At 42.0% G+C, this 17033-nt stretch overlaps 1 protein-coding gene across 3 annotated transcripts in view; it reads left to right on the forward strand.

Annotated features, from left to right (window-relative positions):
- The window catches only part of GRIK5 (glutamate ionotropic receptor kainate type subunit 5), a 446124-nt gene that overhangs the window by 344287 nt on the left and 84804 nt on the right, over positions 1-17033 (forward strand). For all 3 annotated transcript variants that reach the window (XM_073570753.1, XM_073570754.1, XM_073570755.1), the window contains one exon: positions 14624-14737. In XM_073570753.1, coding sequence (XP_073426854.1) covers positions 14624-14737 — 114 coding nt within the window. The remainder of the gene's footprint in view (positions 1-14623; positions 14738-17033) is intronic.

Raw genomic sequence — 17033 nt, forward strand, 5'->3', positions numbered from 1 at the left:
TAGTGGAGTCCTAATGTAGCAGAGCTGGAACTGCAGAGTGGTTATAGTGGTGTCCTAATGTAGCAGAGCTGGAACATATAGTGAGTTTTAATGTAGCAGGGCTGGAACAGCAGAGTTGTTATAGTGTCAGTCCTAATGTAGCAGAGCTGAAACAGCAGAGTTGTTATAGTGGAGTCTTAATGTAGCAGAGCTGGAACTGCATAGTGGTTATAGTTGTATCCTAATGTAGCAGAGCTGGAACTTATAGTGGGTTTTAATATAGAAGAGCTGGAACAGCAGAGTTGTTATAGTGGTGTCCTAATGTAACAAAGCTGGAACAGCAGAGTTGTTATAGTGGAGTCCTAATGTAGCAGAGCTGGAACCGCATAGTGGTTAAAATAGTGTCCTAATGTAGCATAGCTGGAACTTATAGTGGGTTTTAATGTAGCAGGGCTGGAACAGCAGAGTTGTTATAGTGCAGTCCTAATGTAACAGAGCTGGAACAACAGAGTTGTTATAGTGGAGTCCTAATGTAGCAGGCTGGAATCGCATAATGGTTATAGTGGTGTTCTAATATAGCAAAGCAGGAACTTAAAGTGGGTTTTATTGTAGAAGACCTGGAACAGCAGAGTTGTTATATTGGAGTCTTAATATAGCAGAACTGGAACTACAGAGTTGTTATAGTGGAGTCCCAACGTAGCAGTGCTGGAACCGCATAGTGGTTTAAATAGTGTCCTAATGTAGCATAGCTGGAACTTATAGTGGGTTTTAATGTAGCAATGTAGCAGGGCTGGAACACCAGAGTTGTTATAGTGGTGTCCTAATGTAACAGAGCTGGAACAGCAGAGTTGTTATAGTGGAGTCCTAATGTAGCAGAGCTGGAACCACAGAGTGGATAAAGTAGTGTCCTAATGTAGCAGAGCTGGAAATTATAGTGGATTTTAATGTAACAGAGCTGGAACAGCAGAGTTGTTATAGTGGAGTCCTAGTGTAGCAGAGCTGGAACAGCAGAGTTGTTATAGTGGAGTCTTAATGTAGCAGAGCTGGACTTATGGTGGGTTTTAATGTAGCAGAGCTGGAAGAGCAGATTTGTTATAGTGGTGTCCTAATGTAGCAAAGCTGGAACAGCAGAGTTGTTATAGTGGAGTCTTAATGTAGTAGAGCTGGAGTTAGAGTGGGTTTTAATGTCGCAGAGCAGGAACAACAGATTTGTTATAGTGGAGTCCTAATGTAACAGAGCTGGAAAAGCAGAGTGGTTATAGAGGTGTCCTAATGTAGCAGAGCTGGAACTTATAGTGGGTTTTAATGTAGTAGGGCTGGAACAGCAGACTTCTTATAGTGGAGTCCTAATGTAGCAGAGCTGAAACAGCAGAGTTGCTGTAGTGATGCCCTAATGTAGCAGAGCTAGAACAGCAAAGTCGTTATAGTGGAGCCCTAATGTAGCAGAGCTGGAACTGCAGAGTGGTTATAGTGGTGTCCTAATGTAGCAGAGCTGGAACTTATATTGGGTTTTAATGTAGCAAAGCTGGAACCGCAGAGTTGTTATAGTGGAGCCATAATGTAGCAGAGCTGGAACAGCAGAGTTGTTATAGTGGAGTCCTAGTGTAGTGCAGCTTGAACAGCAGAGTTGTTATAGTGGAGTCCTAATGTAGAAGAGCTGGAACAGCAGAGTTGTTATAGTTGTATCCTAATGTAACAGAGCTGGAACTGCATAGTGGTTATAGTGGTGTTGTAATGTAGCAGAGCTGGAACCTATAGTGAGTTTTAATGTAGCAGAGATGGAACAGCAGAGTTGTTATTGTTGTATCCTAATGTAACAGAGCTGGAACTGCATAGTGGTTATAGTTGTGTCCTAATGGAGCAAAGCTGGAACTTATAGTGGGTTTTTATGTAGCAGAGCTGGAACAGCAGAGTTATTATAATGGAGTCTTAATGTAGCAGAGCTTGAACAACAGAGATCTTATAGTTGTGTCCTAATGTAGCAGGGCTGGAACAGGAGAGTTGTTATGGTGGAGTCGTAATGTAGCAGAGCTGGAAAAGCAGAGTGATTATAGAGGTGTCCTAATGTAGCAGATATGCAACCGCAGAGTTGTTATAGTGGTGTCCTAATGTAGTAGAGCTGGAACTTATAGTGGGTTTTAATGTTGCAAAGCTGGAACCGCAGAGTTGTTATAGTGGAGCCATAATGTACCAGAGCTGGAACAGCAGAGTTGTTATAGTGGTGTCCTAATGTAACAGAGCTGGAACCGCATAGTGGTTATAGTGGTGTTCTAATGTAGCAGAGCTTGAACTTATCGTGAGTTTTCATGTAGCAGAGCTGGAACAGCAGAGTTGTTATAGTGGAGTCCTAATGTAGCAGAGCTGGAACCTCAGAGTGGTTATAGTGGTGTCCTAATGGAGCAAAGCTGGAACTTTTAGTGGGTTTTTATGTAGCAGAGCTGGAACAGCAGAGTTATTATAATGCAGTCGTAATGTAGCAGAGCTTGAACAGCAGAGATCTTATAGTGGTGTCCTAATGTAGCAGGGTTGGAACAGGAGAGTTGTTATAGAGGAGTCTTAATGTAGCAGATCTGGAACTTATAGTAGGTTGTAATACAGCAGAGTTGTTATAGTGGTGTCCTAAAGTAACAGCTGGAACAGCAGAGTTGTTATGGCGGAGTCGTTATGTAGCAGAGCTGGAAAAGCAGAGTGATTATACAGGTGTCCTAATGTAGCAGATATGGAACAGCAGAGTTGTTATAGTGGAGTCCTAATGTAGCAAAGGTGGAACCACAGAGTGGTTAAAGTAGTGTCCTAATGTAGGAGACTTGGAATTTATAGTGGGTTTTAATATCGCCAGGCTGGAACAGCAGAGTTGTTATAGTGGAGTCTTAATGTAGCAGGGCTTGAAAAGCAGAGATCTTATAGTGGCGACCTAATGTAGCAGATCTGGAACAGCAGAGTTGTTATAGTGGAGCCATAATGTAGCAGAGCTGGAACAGCAGAGTTGTTATAGTGGAGTCCTAATGTAGAAGAGCTGGAACAGCAGAGTTGTTATAGTTGTATCCTAATGTAACAGAGCTGGAACTGCATAGTGGTTATAGTGGTGTTGTAATGTAGCAGAGCTGGAACCTATAGTGAGTTTTAATGTAGCAGAGCTGGAACAGCAGAGTTGTTATAGTTGTATCCTAATGTAACAGAGCTGGAACTGCATAGTGGTTATAGTTGTGTCCTAATGGAACAAAGCTGGAACTTATAGTGGGTTTTTATGTAGCAGAGCTGGAACAGCAGAGTTATTATAATGGAGTCTTAATGTAGCAGAGCTTGAACAACAGAGATCTTATAGTTGTGTCCTAATGTATCAGGGCTGGAACAGGAGAGTTGTTATGGTGGAGTCGTAATGTAGCAGAGCTGGAAAAGCAGAGTGATTATAGAGGTGTCCTAATGTAGCAGATATGCAACCGCAGAGTTGTTATAGTGGTGTCCTAATGTAGTAGAGCTGGAACTTATAGTGGGTTTTAATGTTGCAAAGCTGGAACCGCAGAGTTGTTATAGTGGAGCCATAATGTACCAGAGCTGGAACAGCAGAGTTGTTATAGTGGTGTCCTAATGTAACAGAGCTGGAACCGCATAGTGGTTATAGTGGTGTTCTAATGTAGCAGAGCTTGAACTTATCGTGAGTTTTCATGTAGCAGAGCTGGAACAGCAGAGTTGTTATAGTGGAGTCCTAATGTAGCAGAGCTGGACCTGCCGAGTGGTTATAGTGGTGTCCTAATGTAGACGAGCTGGAACTTATAGTAGGTTTTAATGTAGCAGAGCTGGAACAGCAGAGTTGTTATAATGGAGCCTAATGTAGCAGAGCTGGAACAGCAAAGTTGTTATAGTTGAGTCTTAATGTAGTAGAGCTGGACTTATAGTAGGTTTTAATGTAGCAGAGCTGGAACAGCAGATTTGTTATAGTGGTGTCCTAATGTAACAGAACTGGAACAGCAGAGTTGTTATGATGGTGTCCTAATGTAACAGAGCTGGAAAAGCAGAGTGGTTATAGAGGTGTCCTGTTGTAGCAAACCTGGAACAGCAGAGTTGTTCTAGTGGAGTCCTAATGTAGCAGAGCTGGAACCACAGAGTGGTTAAAATAGTGTCCTAATATAGCAGAGCTGGAACTTATAGTGGGTTTTAATGTAGTAGGGCTGGAAAAGCAGACTTCTTATAGTGGAGTCCTAATGTTCCAGAGCTGGAACAGCTGTAGTGGAGTCCTAATGTAGCAGAGCTGGAACTGCAGAGTGGTTATAGTGGTGTCCTAATTTAGCAGAGCTGGAACTTATAGTGGGTTTTAATGTAGCAAAGCTGGAACCGCAGAGTTGTTATAGTGGAGCCATAATGTACCAGAGCTGGAACAGCAGAGTTGTTATAGTGGAGTCCTAATGTAGCAGAGCTGGAACTTCAGAGTGGTTATAGTGGTGTCCTAATGGAGCAAAGCTGGAACTTTTAGTGGGTTTTTATGTAGCAGAGCTGGAACAGCAGAGTTATTATAATGCAGTCGTAATGTAGCAGAGCTTGAACAGCAGAGATCTTATAGTGGTGTCCTAATGTAGCAGGGTTGGAACAGGAGAGTTGTTATAGAGGAGTCTTAATGTAGCAGATCTGGAACTTATAGTAGGTTGTAATACAGCAGAGTTGTTATAGTGGTGTCCTAAAGTAACAGCTGGAACAGCAGAGTTGTTGTGGTGGAGTCGTTATGTAGCAGAGCTGGAAAAGCAGAGTGATTATACAGGTGTCCTAATGTAGCAGATATGGAACAGCAGAGTTGTTATAGTGGAGTCCTAATGTAGCAAAGGTGGAACCACAGAGTGGTTAAAGTAGTGTCCTAATGTAGGAGACTTGGAATTTATAGTGGGTTTTAATATCGCCAGGCTGGAACAGCAGAGTTGTTATAGTGGAGTCTTAATGTAGCAGGGCTTGAAAAGCAGAGATCTTATAGTGGCGACCTAATGTAGCAGATCTGGAACAGCAGAGTTGTTATAGTGGAGTCCTAATGTAGCAGAGCTGGAGCAGCAGAGTGGCTATAGTGGTGTCCTAATGTAGCAGAGCTGGAACAGCAGAGTTGTTATAGTGAAATCCTAATGCAGCAGAGATTGAATTTATAGTAGGTTTTAATGTAGAAGAGCTGGAACAGCAGAGTTGTTATAGTGGAGCCTAATGTAGCAGAGCTGGAACAGCAGAGATCTTATAGTGGTGTCCTAATGTATCAGACCTAGAACAGCAGAGTTGTTATATTGGAGTGGAAATGTAGCAGGACTGGAACTTATAGTGGGTTTTAATGTAGCAGGGCTGGAACAGCAGAGTTGTTATAGTGGAGCCTAATGTAGCAGAGCTAGAACAGCATAGATCTTATAGTGAGTTTTAATTTAGCAGAGTTGTTATAGTGGTGTCCTAATGTAGCAGAGCTGGAACCTCAGAGTGGTTATAGTGGTGTCCTAATAGAGTAAATCTGAAAGTTATAGTGGGTTTTTATATAGCAGAGCTGGAACAGCAGAGTTATTATAATGGAGTCTTAATGTAGTAGAGCTTGAACAGCAAAGATCTTATAGTGATGTCCTAATGTAGCAAAGCTGGAACAGGAGAGTTGTTATAGTGGAGTCTTAATGTAGCAGACCTGGAACTTATAGTAGGTTGTAATGCAGCAGAGTTGTTATAATGGTGTCCTAAAGTAACAGAGCTGGAACAGCAGAGTTGTTATGGTGGAGTCGTAATGTAGCAGAGCTGGAAAAGCAGAGTGATTATAGAGGTGTCCTAATGTAGCAGATATGGAACAGCAGAGTTGTTATAGTGGAGTCCAAATGTAGCAAAGGTGGAACCACAGAGTGGTTAAAGTAGTGTCCTTATGTAGCAGAGTTGGAACTTATAGTGGGTTTTAATATCGCCAGGCTGGAACAGCAGAGTTGTTATAGTGGAGTCTTAATGTAGCAGAGCTTGAACATGAGAGATCTTATAGTGGTGTCCTAATGTAGCAGAGCTGGAACAGCAGAGTTGTTATAGTGGAGTCTTAATGTAGCAGAGCTGGAGCAGCAGAGTGGTTATAGTGGTGTCCTAATGTAGCAGAGCTGGAACAGCAGAGTTGTTATAGCGAAATCCTAATGTAGCAGAGCTTGAACTTATAGAGGGTTTTAATGTAGCAGAGCTGTAACAGCAGAGTTGTTATAGTGGAGCCTAATGTAGCAGAGCTGGAACAGCAGAGTTGTTATAGTGGAGTGTAAATATAGCAGAGCTGGAACTTATAGTGGGTTTTAATGTAGCAGAGCTGTAACAGCAGGTTGTTATAGTGGAGCCTAATGTAGCAGAGCTGGAAAAGCAGAGTTGTTATAGTGGAGTGTAAATGTAGCAGAGCTGGAACTTATAGTGGGTTTTAATGTAGCAGGGCTGTAACAGCAGAGATCTTTTAGTGGTGTCCTAATGTATCAGACCTGGAACAGCAGAGTTGTTATAGTGGAGTGTAAATGTAGCAGAGCTGGAGCTTATAGTGGGTTTTAATGTAGCAGGGCCGGAACAGCAGAGTTGTTATAGTGGAATCTTAATGTAGCAGAGCTGGAAAAGCAGAGTTGTTATAGTGGAGCCTAATGTAGCAGAGCTAGAACAGCATAGATCTTATAGTGATGTCCAATGTAGCAAAGCTGGAACAGCAGAGTTGTTATAGTGGAGCCTTAATGTAGCAGAGCTGGAACAGCAGAATTGTTATAGTGGTGTCCTAATGTAGTAGAGCTGGAACTGCGGAGTGGTTATAGTGGAGTCCTATTGTAGACGAGCTGGAACTTATAGTGGGTTTTAATGTAGCAGAGCTGGAACAGCAGAGTTGTTATAATGGAGCCTAATGTAGCAAAGCTGGAACAGCAGAGTTGTTATAATGGAGTCTTAATGTGGTAGAGCTGGACTTATTGTAGGTTTTAATGTAGCAGAGCTGGAACAGCAGATTTGTTATAGTGGTGTCCTAATGTAACAGAGCTGGAAAAGCAGAGTGGTTATAGAGGTGTCCTAATGCAGCAAAGCTGGAACAGCAGAGTTGTTCTAGTGGAGTTCTAATGTAGCAGAGCTGGAACCACAGAGTGGTTAAAATAGTGTCCTAATGTAGCAGAGCTGGAACTTATAGTGGGTTTTACTGTAGCAAAGCTGGAACCGCAGAGTTGTTATAGTGGTGTCCTAATGTAGCACAGCTTGAACAGCAGAGTTGTTATAGTGGTGTCCTAATGTAGCACAGCTTGAACAGCAGAGTTGTTATAGTGGAGTCCTAATGTAGCAGAGCTGGAACAGACGAGTTGTTATAGTGGAGCCATAATGTAGCAGAGCTGGAACAGCAGAGTTGTTATAGTGGAGTCCTAATGTAGCAAAGCTGGAACAGCAGAGTTGTTATAGTGGAGCCATAATGTAGCAGAGCTGGAACAGCAGAGTTGTTATAGCTGAGTCCTAATATAGCAGAACTGGAACCGCAGAGTTGTTATAGTGGAGTCCTAGTGTAGCAGAGCTGGCACAGCAGAGTTGTTATAATGGAGTCCCAATATAGCAGAGCTGGAACCACATAGTGGTTTAAGTAGTGTCCTAATGTAGCATAGCTGGAACTTATAGTGGGTTTTAATGTAGCAGGGCTGGAACAGCAGAGTTGTTATAGTGGAGTCCTAATGTAGCAGAGCTGGAACCACAGAGTGGATAAAGTAGTGTCCTAATGTAGCAGAGCTGGAAATTATAGTGGGTTTTAATGTAGCAGAGCTGGAACAGCAGATTTGTTATAGTGGAGTCCTAATGTAGCAGAGCTGTATCCACAGAATGGTTAGTGTCCTAATGTAGCAGAGCTGGAACTTATAGTGGGTTTTAATGTAGTAGGGCTGGAACAGCAGACTTCTTATAGTGGAGTCCTAATGTAGCAGAGCTGGAACAGCAGAATTGCTGTAGTGGTAGTAGGGCTGGAACAGCAGACTTCTTATAGTGGAGTCCTAATGTAGCAGAGCTGGAACAGCAGAATTGCTGTAGTGATGCCCTAATGTAGCAGAGCTAGAACAGCAAAGTTGTTATAGTGGAGTCCTAATGTAGCAGAGCTGGAACTGTAGAGTGGTTATAGTGGTGTCCTAATGTAGCAGAGCTGGAACATATAGTGAGTTTTAATGTAGCAGGGCTGGAACAGCAGAGTTGTTATAGTGTCAGTCCTAATGTAGCAGAGCTGAAACAGCAGAGTTGTTATAGTGGAGTCCTAATGTAGCAGAGCTGGAACCGCAGAGTGGTTTAAATAGCGTCCTAATGTAGCATAGCTGGAACTTATATTAGGTTTTAATGTAGCAGAGCTGAAACAGCAGAGTTGTTATAGTGGTGTCCTAATGTAGCAGAGCTGGAACAGCAGAGTTGTTATAGTGCAGTCTTAATGTAGCAGAGCTGGAAATGCATAGTGGTTATAGTGGTATCCTAATGTAGCAGAGCTGGAACTTAAAGTGGGTTTTAATATAGAAGAGCTGGAACAGCAGAGTTGTTATAGTGGAGTCCTAATGTAGCAGAGCTGGAACCGCATAGTGGTTTAAATAGTGTCCTAATGTAGCATAGCTGGAACTTATAGTGGATTTTAATGTAGCAGGGCTGGAACAGCAGAGTTGTTATAGTGCAGTTCTAATGTAGCAGAGCTGGAACCGCATAGTGGTTTAAATAGTGTCCTAATGTAGCATAGCTGGAACTTATGGTGGGTTTTAATGTAGCAGGGCTGGAACAGCAGATTTGTTATAGTGCAGTTCTAATGTAGCAGAGCTGGAACTGCATAGTGGTTATAGTGCTGTTCTAATATAGCAAAGCTGGAACTTAAAGTGGGTTTTATTGTGGAAGACATGGAACAGCATAGTTGTTATATTGGAGTCCTAATGTAGCAGAGCTGGAACAGCAGAGTTGTTATAGTGGAGTCCCAATGTAGCAGAGCTGGAACAGCAAAGTTGTTATAGTGGTGTCCTAATGTAGCCGAGCTGGAACATATAGTGAGTTTTAACGTAGCAGGGCTGGAACAGCAGAGTTGTTATAGTGTCAGTCCTAATGTAGCAGAGCGGAAACAGCTGAGTTGTTATAGTGGTGTCCTAATGTAGCAGAGCTGGAACAGCAGAGTTGTTATAGTGGAGTCTTAATGTAGCAGAGCTGGAACTGCATAGTGGTTATAGTGGTATCCTAATGTAGCAGAGCTGGAACTTAAAGTGGGTTTTAATATAGAAGAGCTGGAATAGCAGAGTTGTTATAGTGTTGTCCTAATGTAACAAAGCTGGAACAGCAGAGTTGTTATAGTGGTGTCCTGTTGTAACAGCTGGAACAGCAGAGTTGTTATAGTGGAGTCCTAATGTAACAGAGCTGGAACTGCATAGTGGTTATAGTGGTGTCCTAATGTAGCCGAGCTGGAACATATAGTGAGTTTTAACGTAGCAGGGCTGGAACAGCAGAGTTGTTATAGTGTCAGTCCTAATGTAGCAGAGCGGAAACAGCTGAGTTGTTATAGTGGTGTCCTAATGTAGCAGAGCTGGAACAGCAGAGTTGTTATAGTGGAGTCTTAATGTAGCAGAGCTGGAACTGCATAGTGGTTATAGTGGTATCCTAATGTAGCAGAGCTGGAACTTAAAGTGGGTTTTAATATAGAAGAGCTGGAATAGCAGAGTTGTTATAGTGTTGTCCTAATGTAACAAAGCTGGAACAGCAGAGTTGTTATAGTGGAGTCCTAATGTAGAAGAGCTGGAACCGCATAGTGGTTTAAATAGTGTCCTAATGTAGCATAGCTGGAACTTATAGTGGGTTTTAATGTAGCAGGGCTGGAACAGCAGAGTTGTTATAGTGCAGTCCTAATGTAACAGAGCTGGAACAGCAGAGTTGTTAAAGTGGAGTCCTAATGTAGCAGAGCTGGAATTGCATAATGTTTATAGTGGTGTTCTAATATAGCAAAGCAGGAACTTAAAGTGGGTTTTATTATAGAAGACCAGGAACAGCAGAGTTGTTATATTGGTGTCCTAATATAGCAGAGCTGGAACAGCAGAGTTGTTATAGCTGAGTCCTAATGTAGCAGAACTGGAACAGCAGGGTTGTTATAGTGGAGTCCTAGTGTAGCAGAGCTGGCACAACAGAGTTGTTATAGTGGAGTCCCAATGTAGCAGTGCTGGAACTGCATAGTGGTTTAAGTAGTGTCCTAATGTAGCATAGCTGGAACTTATACTGGGTTTTAATGTAGCAGGGCTGGAACAGCAGAGTTGTTTTAGTGGTGTCCTAATGTAACAGAGCTGGAACAGCAGAGTTGTTTTAGTGGAGTTCTATTGTAGCAGAGCTGGAAGCACAGAGTGGATAAAGTAGTGTCCTAATGTGGCAGAGCTGGAAATTGTAGTGGATTTTAATGTAGCAGAGCTGGAACAGCAGAGTTGTTATAGTGGAGTCCTAGTGTAGCAGAGCTGGAACAGCAGAGTTGTTATAGTGGAGTCTTAATATAGCAGAGCTGGACTTATAATGGGTTTTAATGTAGCAGAGCTGGAACAGCAGATTTGTTATAGTGGTGTCCTAATGTAGCAGTGCTGGAATAGCAGAGTTGTTGTTGTGGAGTCTTAATGTAGCAGAGTTGGACTTATAGTGGGTTTTAATGTCGCAGAGCTGGAACAGCAGATTTGTTATAGTGGAGTCCTAATGTAACAAAGCTGGAAAAGCAGAGTGGTTATAGAGGTGTCCTAATGTAGCAGAGCTGGAACAGCAGAGTTGCTGTAGTGATGCCCTAATGTAGCAGAGCTAGAACAGCAAAGTTGTTATAGTGGAGTCGTAATGTAGCAGAGCTGGAACTGCAGAGTGGTTATAGTGGTGTCCTAATGTAGCAGAGCTGGAACTTATATTGGGTTTTAATGTAGCAAAGCTGGAACCGCAGAGTTGTTATAGTGGAGCCATAATGTAGCAGAGCTGGAACAGCAGAGTTGTTATAGTGCTGTCCTAATGTAGTGCAGCTTGAACAGCAGAGTTGTTATAGTGGTGTCCTAATGTAACAGAGCTGGAACCGCATAGTGATTATAGTTTTGTTGTAATGTAGCAGAGCTGGAACTTATAGTGAGTTTTAATGTAGCAGAGCTGGAACAGCAGAGTTGTTTTAGTGGAGTCCCAATGTAGCAGAGCTGGAACCTCAAAGTGGTTATAGTGGTGTCCTAATGGAGCAAAGCTGGAACTTATAGTGGGTTTTTATGTAGCAGAGCTGGAACAGCAGAGATCTTATAGTGGTGTCCTAATGTATCAGACCTAGAACAGCAGAGTTGTTATAGTGGAGTGTAAATGTAGCAGAACTGGAACTTATAGTGGGTTTTAATGTAGCAGGGCTGGAACAGCAGAGTTGTTATAGTGGAATCTTAATGTAGCAGAGCTGGAAAAGCATAGATCTTATAGTGAGTTTTAATTTAGCAGAGCTGGAACAGCATAGTTGTTATAGTGGTGTCCTAATGTAGCAGAGCTGAAAGTTATAGTGGGTTTTTATGTAGCAGAGCTGGAACAGCAGAGTTATTATAATGGAGTCTTAATGTAGCAGAGCTTGAACAGCAGAGATCTTATAATGATGTCCTAATGTAGCAAAGCTGGAACAGGAGAGTTGTTATAGTGGAGTCTTAATGTAGCAGATCTCGAACTTATGGTAGGTTGTAATGCAGCAGAGTTGTTATAATGGTGTCCTAAAGTAACAGAGCGGGAACAGCAGAGTTGTTATGGTGGAGTCGTAATGTAGCAGAGCTGGAAAAGCAGAGTGATTATAGAGGTGTCCTAATGTAGCAGATATGGAACAGCAGAGTTGTTATAGTGGAGTCCTAATGTAGCAAAGGTGGAACCACAGAGTGGTTAAATTAGTGTCCTAATGTAGCAGAGTTGGAACTTATAGTGAGCTTTAATATCGCCAGGCTGAAACAGTTGTTATAGTGGAGTCTTAATGTAGCAGAGCTTGAACATGAGAGCTCTTATAGTGGTGTCCTAATGTAGCAGAGCTGGAACAGCAGAGTTGTTATAGTGGAGTCTTAATGTAGCAGAGCTGAAGCAGCAGAGTTGTTATAGTGAAATCCTAATGTAGCAGAGCTTGAACTTATAAAGGGTTTTAATGTAGCAGAGCTGTAACAGCAGAGTTGTTATAGTGGAGCCTAATGTAGCAGAGCTGGAACAGCAGAGATCTTTTAGTGGTGTCCTAATGTATCAGACCTGGAACAGCAGAGTTGTTATAGTGGAGTGTAAATGTAGCAGAGCTGGAACTTATAGTGGGTTTTAATGTAGCAGGGCCGGAACAGCAGAGTTGTTATAGTGGAATCTTAATGTAGCAGAGCTGGAAAAGCAGAGTTGTTATAGTGGAGCCTAAAGTAGCAGAGCTAGAACAGCATAGATCTTATAGTGATGTCCTATGTAGCAAAGCTGGAACAGCAGAGTTGTTATAGTGGAGCCTTATTGCAGCAGAGTTGTTATAGTGGTGTCCTAATGTAGTAGAGCTGGAACTGCAGAGTGGTTATTGTGGTGTCCTATTGTAGACGAGCTGGAACTTATAGTGGGTTTTAATGTAGCAGAGCTTGAACAGCAGAGCTGTTATAATGGAGCCTAATGTAGCAGAGCTGGAACAGCAGAGTTGTTATAGTGGAGTCTTAATGTAGTAGAGCTGGACTTATAGTAGGTTTTAATGTAGCAGAGCTGGAACAGCAGATTTGTTATAGTGGTGTCCTAATATAATAGAACTGGAACAGCAGAGTTGTTATGATGGAGTCCTAATGTAACAGAGCTGGAAAAGCAGAGTGGTTATAGAGGTGTCCTAATGTAGCAAAGCTGGAACAGCAGAGTTGTTCTAGTGGCGTTCTAATGTAGCAGAGCTGGAACCACAGTGTGGTTAAAATAGTGTCCTAATGTAGCAGAGCTGGAACTTATAGTGGGTTTTAATGTAGTAGGGCTGGAAAAGCAGACTTCTTATAGTGGAGTCCTAATGTTCCAGAGCTGGAACAGCAGAGTTGCTGTAGTGGAGTCCTAATGTAGCAGGGCTGGAACTGCAGAGTGGTTATAGTGGTGTCCTAATGTAGCAGAGCTGGAACTTATAGTGGGTTTTAATGTAGCAAAGCTGGAACAGCAGAGTTGTTATAGTGGAGCCATAATGTAGCAGAGCTGGAACAGCAGAGTTGTTATAGTGGTATCCTAATGTAGCGCAGCTTAAACAGCAGAGTTGTTATAGTGGAGTCCTAATGTAGCAGAGCTGGAACAGAAGAGTTGTTATAGTGGAGTCATAATGTAGCAGAGCTGGAACAGCAGAGTTATTATAGTGGTGTCCTAATGTAACGCAGCTTGAACAGCAGAGTTGTTATAGTGGAGTCCTAATGTAGCAAAGCTGGAACCGCAGAGTTGTTATAGTGGAGCCATAATGTAGCAGAGCTGGAACAGCAGAGTTATTATAGTGGTGTCCTAATGTAGCGCAGCTTGAACAGCAGAGTTGTTATAGTGGAGTCCTAATGTAGCAGAGCTGGAACAGAAGAGTTGTTATAGTGAAGTTCTAAGGGAGCAGAATTGGAACAGTGGCATTTTTTGTAGTGATGGCCCAGATGAAGCAGACATGAGTCTTGGTGAATGGATAAGTAAAGTAGCTGCAGGACTGGCAAATTCCTGAATACTCAGGCGGCGTCCCACTGGCTGATTTGTGTTTAAATGACCCTATAGCATGACTGCAGCAAAGTGTGTCGGGCTGCTGTGACTTTAGAGAGAGGAGTGATGCAGAGCTCAGAGCTGGGACATTTTTATCATCATAATGGACAGTACTCAGATTAAGAATAACACTTTGAAATGCAAATGCCCACATCAAGCTTTTTGTGAATACCTAACAGTTTTTAGAAGATTAGGAGATTTCAGCTCTGAAGGCTGCTACACTATGAATTCAGCTCTGAAGTATAATACACACTGTTGTAATGACAAAGATAATTCACTTTTAATGCAGATTAATTCTACATAGTGTATACGTGGCAAAATTGTCTCATAAGTTTATATACGGTACACTTTAGAGATCATCAAGGAAAGTATCTGCTTTTTGATGGTTTCTAGATAGCTTCCGCCGCTGCTCACTACAGGAGCCATGCTGTAGGCTGCTACATCTTGACATCCATCTTTAGGTACAATTTTACAGTTTTCATACTAAGTTAATAGCAGGTTGATATGCAGGGCATCACATCATCGTATCCGCGGCTGTAGAGAGGGGGCGAGAGATGGGAATAGGAGGGAGGATAGCAAGCTACATGAGTTAGCTAGTTAGTAGTAATAAGGATAATAGTTAGCGGGGGCAGCGTGCGAAAAATGAGTGAGCGGTAACTGATACGGTCAGGAGCTGCACAAGCCTCACTACCCATAAACAACCCATGATGAAACGCACACACCTGACGGACAATTTATTAGCGCATCCATCTTCGTAATCTACATCTCCATCAATTGGAGGCATTACATCCGCGCCCACGTCTTCGGGCCGTAGCTTCGATAGGATGAGAGAAATCAAGTCGGCTTCAGTATCCATCTCTGAAGACAAAGGCTTCAGTCGCCTATTACGAAGCAATGGATAGCTATCCAGGATGAAAGCTAATGAGGATAGCCTCCAGTTTTGTATGACAGCCATTATTTCTCATTAACTGGCTTTTTTTTATTTCTCTCTCCGCAGAAGGCAGACCTGGCAGTCGCTGCATTCACCATCACGGCTGAGAGAGAAAAAGTGATTGACTTTTCCAAACCTTTCATGACCTTGGGGATTAGTATTCTGTATCGGGTTCAAATGGTAGGTAACTACTTGCACTCCTATCCTAATACCATTCTTCCCCTTTTTTGTTGCATGTAACCAATGTGTATGTGTGCCTAAGAAACCTCACAAACAGCAAGTCAGAAGAAAATTACTTTCCCCCGAAAAACACATCCAATAAATATACTCATCTGATACATGATATGATGAGTAAGTGCCCCTTGGAAAAAAAAGTGTCCAGTTTTTGTTCTTATTTTATTCCCTCTGCTTCCCTAAGTATTCTGATTTTTGTTTATTTAAAATCCCTCATACGGTTTCAGAGATATGAGTCTTTTTAGTTGGTGAGTATGCAGAGCAGCGTAAAGACACGCCCCTGAGGAGCACTTTGAACCATCTGGAACCATATAGCGAATTTTAAAAAAACAAAAGGCGTAATAGACAGAGGAGTAAAATCTTGTCACTTTTGGCCTGGTGAAAGGTCCTTTTTAAAAGGTCCTGCATCATATAAAACTCAAACACACCATGATATTTGGGTACACACATTTCTTGTCTTGTGGAATTAGTTAATTGATGGGTCCCCCCCTCCAATGTGGATTATGGGGATCTGAAATGACCCATTGAAATGGAATGGTGGCCATCATCAATGGTCATCAACTATGGGGCTGCCAGAGAGTCTCATGCAGAATGAATGTCTGCAGTCGGAAGGAGACCTGTTCATGTGATCAGGGGGAGATCGGCAGTTAGACCCATGGCGATCAGCTAGTTATAACTTCTGGTGCTATGTACATAAAGAATATTATAAATAATGCCACTAAATCATGTTACGCACATGTGCCACATTTAACACTATCATAAGTTTCTTTTCAGCCAATCACAGAGCATTTTCTAAGCGCAACTTAAGCTGTAGGCCATGTTCACAAAATAACTTTTTTTTTCAGAGATTTTAGAGCCATTTGGGTATGTACATAGAGTTTTTTATGTGGTTTTTGAAGTGGATCAGCTTAAGAAAATCCATGTGTTAACATACTTTCTCTGCTCTAAAATCTGCATCAAAAACAGCTTCAAATACTCTAAGAATAATCTTCCTATTCCTAAAATTCTCTAAATTTGACACTGGAATAAAATTAAGCAGATAAAATGCGCCATAGTAAAAAAAAAAAACACATACAAAAAATAACTTGGACCTTCCAAGTATTTTTTCTTTTTTTGTGGATTTTTTTCAGCCAGAAAAATGCTCGTCAAAAAAACATTGTATGTACATTTAGGTGTTTGGAAGTATTTATAAAATACACAAAAATCATTGTAGCCGTTGACACATTTGTATGGTGTAAACTTAGAGACATCATGAAGTGGTCGCAACATGTGGACAAGACCCCTGTCCATATGCCCAATAAGAACCACTTGGAAGGAGGATTTCACAATTTCTAGGTGGTCCTGTGCATGTTTCTCCGACGATCAGCATCTTGACCAAGAATGATCCTACAGGAAAAGGAGTTGCTTTAGACTACACTTAGGCAATGGGGTGGGTTAGATGCAGAGTTGGAAATTGGGTAGGCATGACTAGGCTAAAAGGAGTTCCCACTCAGTCTACCGGCTGCATCCAGAAATTCTAAGATGAGGTCATCATTGGACCAATGCAAGCACGTGGTACCTGAAACAATTGAGTAATTGTCATCATGATGTAACCCATAAAGCACTAAAATATCGTCTAGAAACCTAAAAAGAACCAAACCTTACCCCCCCAAAAAAAAAGAAGGGCTTCAAGCTTGTAATGGATGGCTGGTTCCCATATTGTAACTTTGAAGGAATAATAGGCACTTGGGTTAGCCTCATTGGTGTGATGGGGTTGGTGTAAGAACCAGAATCCACTAGATTCTTACAATCTGGCCCTGGTTGGTTGATTGGGTGGGTGGTAGAGTTTGGGTTGTACTTGGCTTCAGTTTACATGAGACCTTGTTGATAGTTTTGATAAATGAAGCGCTATATGACATTACGGTATGTGCCTCACTTTACCCATTGTGCCATTGAGACCATGGGCCAACTGTACCACCAAATCATGCACATGTAACACATCTACTCTGAGATATACTTTGGATAATTGAGTTTTCAGATGTTTGTGAACCCCCACCTTCCATCTTGTACATATTAGCAGACATACTCCAGCATGTCCTCCTCTATTCACCCAGCCCCTTGTCTCCTATCCGTACAATATATACGCTTTTCACTGAGCCCTGCTTCATTTTTATTCTTCTTTGTGCCCTGCATTATTTATATGTAGATCCCTAACGGTGTAACTAGTCTTCCGAATGTACGAAGTGCGATCAAAAAGTTCCAG

The sequence above is a fragment of the Dendrobates tinctorius genome, unplaced genomic scaffold (genome assembly GCF_039654945.1).
Source record: "Dendrobates tinctorius isolate UK_male_01 unplaced genomic scaffold, ASM3965494v1 ptg000028l, whole genome shotgun sequence".
Taxonomy (NCBI): Eukaryota; Metazoa; Chordata; class Amphibia; order Anura; family Dendrobatidae; genus Dendrobates; species Dendrobates tinctorius.